The 2,348-nt window shown below is 39.3% G+C and overlaps 1 protein-coding gene across 1 annotated transcript; it reads left to right on the top strand.

Annotated features, from left to right (window-relative positions):
• The first annotated feature begins 1,147 nt into the window (after window positions 1-1,147).
• On the top strand, window positions 1,148-2,130 carry LOC146611683 (interferon alpha-inducible protein 27-like protein 1). Its single transcript, XM_085343480.1, has 4 exons — window positions 1,148-1,218; window positions 1,327-1,345; window positions 1,615-1,781; window positions 1,977-2,130. Exons 1-4 carry the CDS (start codon window positions 1,200-1,202, stop codon window positions 2,078-2,080), a joined length of 309 nt encoding a protein of 102 aa, XP_085199606.1. The 5' UTR covers window positions 1,148-1,199; the 3' UTR covers window positions 2,081-2,130.
• The last annotated feature ends 218 nt before the right edge of the window (window positions 2,131-2,348 follow it).

Here is a 2,348-nt window from a genome sequence, read left to right as displayed (position 1 = left end):
ACGATGTGAAAAAGGCAGCTGTACTCACTTAGACCCATTATCTCACACAGGATGAGGAGCCTAAGACTCGACTGTGCCTTATATACAAGTGTGAGGGTCAGCTGTTGTTTCTTGGGAAGTGAAAGTGATTCTGAGGTTGGATCTCAGGGGGTTGACATCCATCCATCCATTTATTATGCTTTCACACATTAAGTGGTGTATTTCTGTGATTTTGCCTGAACTATAAATGAACAAAAGACAGGTTATTATGCAGAGCTTGTATGGACTTTATGGGCTATTCAAATGTATGTCTCTACTATTGTCTATGGTAGGAAAATACAAGTAACTAAATACTAATACAATGATAATATTTTTACCCAGAAGCAGCATAGTTGTTGTGGATTTTTTGAATGACGTGTATACTGCATATCTGCAATAAACATCATCAGATATTTGTTCGCATGTAGCAAAATCAACACCTGTCTGCAGTCAGAAGTAATGTCATAAGATTATGCCACTTGCTGATGTATGTTAATGTGTGACTTTTGACCATGATGTGACCAACTGTGATAAGGCAAAGCAAAGGGTTAATCAAAGGGTGCCCCTCTGCAGACGGCCCTTAGCCAGAGTCCTGACTGGCCCCTGCCTGTATCTTGGTCGGTACCTGACCCTGCTCTGCTGTTTTTGGCTGGAGGACAAGTGGAAAGTTACCCAGCAGCAGGAGGTGGGGTTACTGGCCCATAAGAAGGGGACAGAAGAGTCATCAGGGCTTTTCCCTGCTGTCTGTCCATTGGGGTTGGTCCCAACCTGCATGCGCCTACGGCAAACACCCTAGGGGAGCTTTTGCTTTTCCTTCTTTTTGCTGAACTTCACTGTTGAATAAAACAACTGGCATAGACCTCTGCTCTTCTCCTGTGATTTTTGTGGTTTTTGACTTTAATTGGAATTTGGGAGCTGAAATCAACCTTCTTCTAACCTGAGGAATTGCTCACACAACCTCTTGAAATTGCGACCCCACACAGTGCAGTGGTGTATTTTGTCCGGTGCTGCTGTTCACGTGTGGGCAGTTAGTATCATTTACTAAGAAATGAAAGTGAAACTTCTATCAATAATTATAAAAAGGCAGGGGGGGATGCACTGGACAAAATATACCACTGCACTGTGGATATCTGCGCATAACTACGGATACACTCTCTGTATCATCTGAATGTGGACAGATCATGGGCTGGGAAGGAATATGTAAATCCTTCATATTTTACTGTTTATGTTATTAATTATTTTTCATGCAGTGTAATTTAATGAATTTCTTACTCCATGCGCAATTTTGTTCACTCTTTGTCTTTCAAGGGAGTCGTTATAGTCGGAGGTAAGCTGTCAGATGACGTGATTCACCGCTTTCACGCAACCCACAATGCAATGCAAGTCTTATAAACATAAACTTTATTTACAGTTGAACAACTAAAACATGTTACTATTTCAAGAAATAACATTAGCTCATTTTAAATTTCATGGCAGGACCACATCACTGTCTTCTGTTTTTATTTACATTTCACAATAAACTTTTTGTAACTAAGGTTGGTTCTTGTTACTTCTTATTTGAAAATCTTTCCAATATATATGTAAAATAATATTCAGGAGGTGCTGGCACTGTGGCTCTGGCTCCAGCCATTCTGGCTGCACTGGGTTCACTCCAGCTGGAATAGCAGCAGGCTCCATTGCTGCCAAACTGATGTCATATTTTGCAGTTGCTAATGGAGGAGGAGTTGCAGCAGGAGGTCTCATAGCAACCCTGCAGTCCTGGGGTAAACCAGATATTTTGATTTAATTAGTAAATTATTTAAACAATATTATTTAGATGTTGCAAAGAAAATTGCTTACATATTTAAATATATAAAACAGATATAATGCAAATCATACAGAGAAGCATCAAAAAGAATAGCATAAAAGCTTTACACATGAATAACAAACAGTTGATGGCGTCTATAATCTCACTGTAGGTATGGGAGGTCTGACGGGAGCTGGCATTGGAGGTGTTGCTGGTGCTGGAGGAACAGTGGGTTGGCTGCTCTCAACCATTTGTAACCAGACTGGAACACGTTAAGATTTACACTATGAACAAATACCAGATGTTTAGTCATGTGACAGATCTCAAATGAAGCATCATTTTAGAAACGTCAGACACTCAGCTTAAAGCAAAATTTGAAAATTAAGTTAAATAAAGGTTGGATTAAGATTACTGCTATTTTGAATGCATCATTTTTAGGTATCATTGTAGAGCATGAAGCTGTTTGATCTGAACCCAAGACTGATACGAAGAAATTTTCTGAATTTAATGTGAAAATAAAAATCCATGCAAAATAAAAGCATAG

Source organism: Diplotaxodon limnothrissa, linkage group LG19 (genome assembly GCF_057381915.1).
Source record: "Diplotaxodon limnothrissa isolate DT_005_m linkage group LG19, D_limnothrissa_male_GT1.1, whole genome shotgun sequence".
NCBI lineage: Eukaryota > Metazoa > Chordata > Actinopteri > Cichliformes > Cichlidae > Diplotaxodon > Diplotaxodon limnothrissa.
This window is presented reverse-complemented; position numbering and strand designations above follow the sequence as displayed.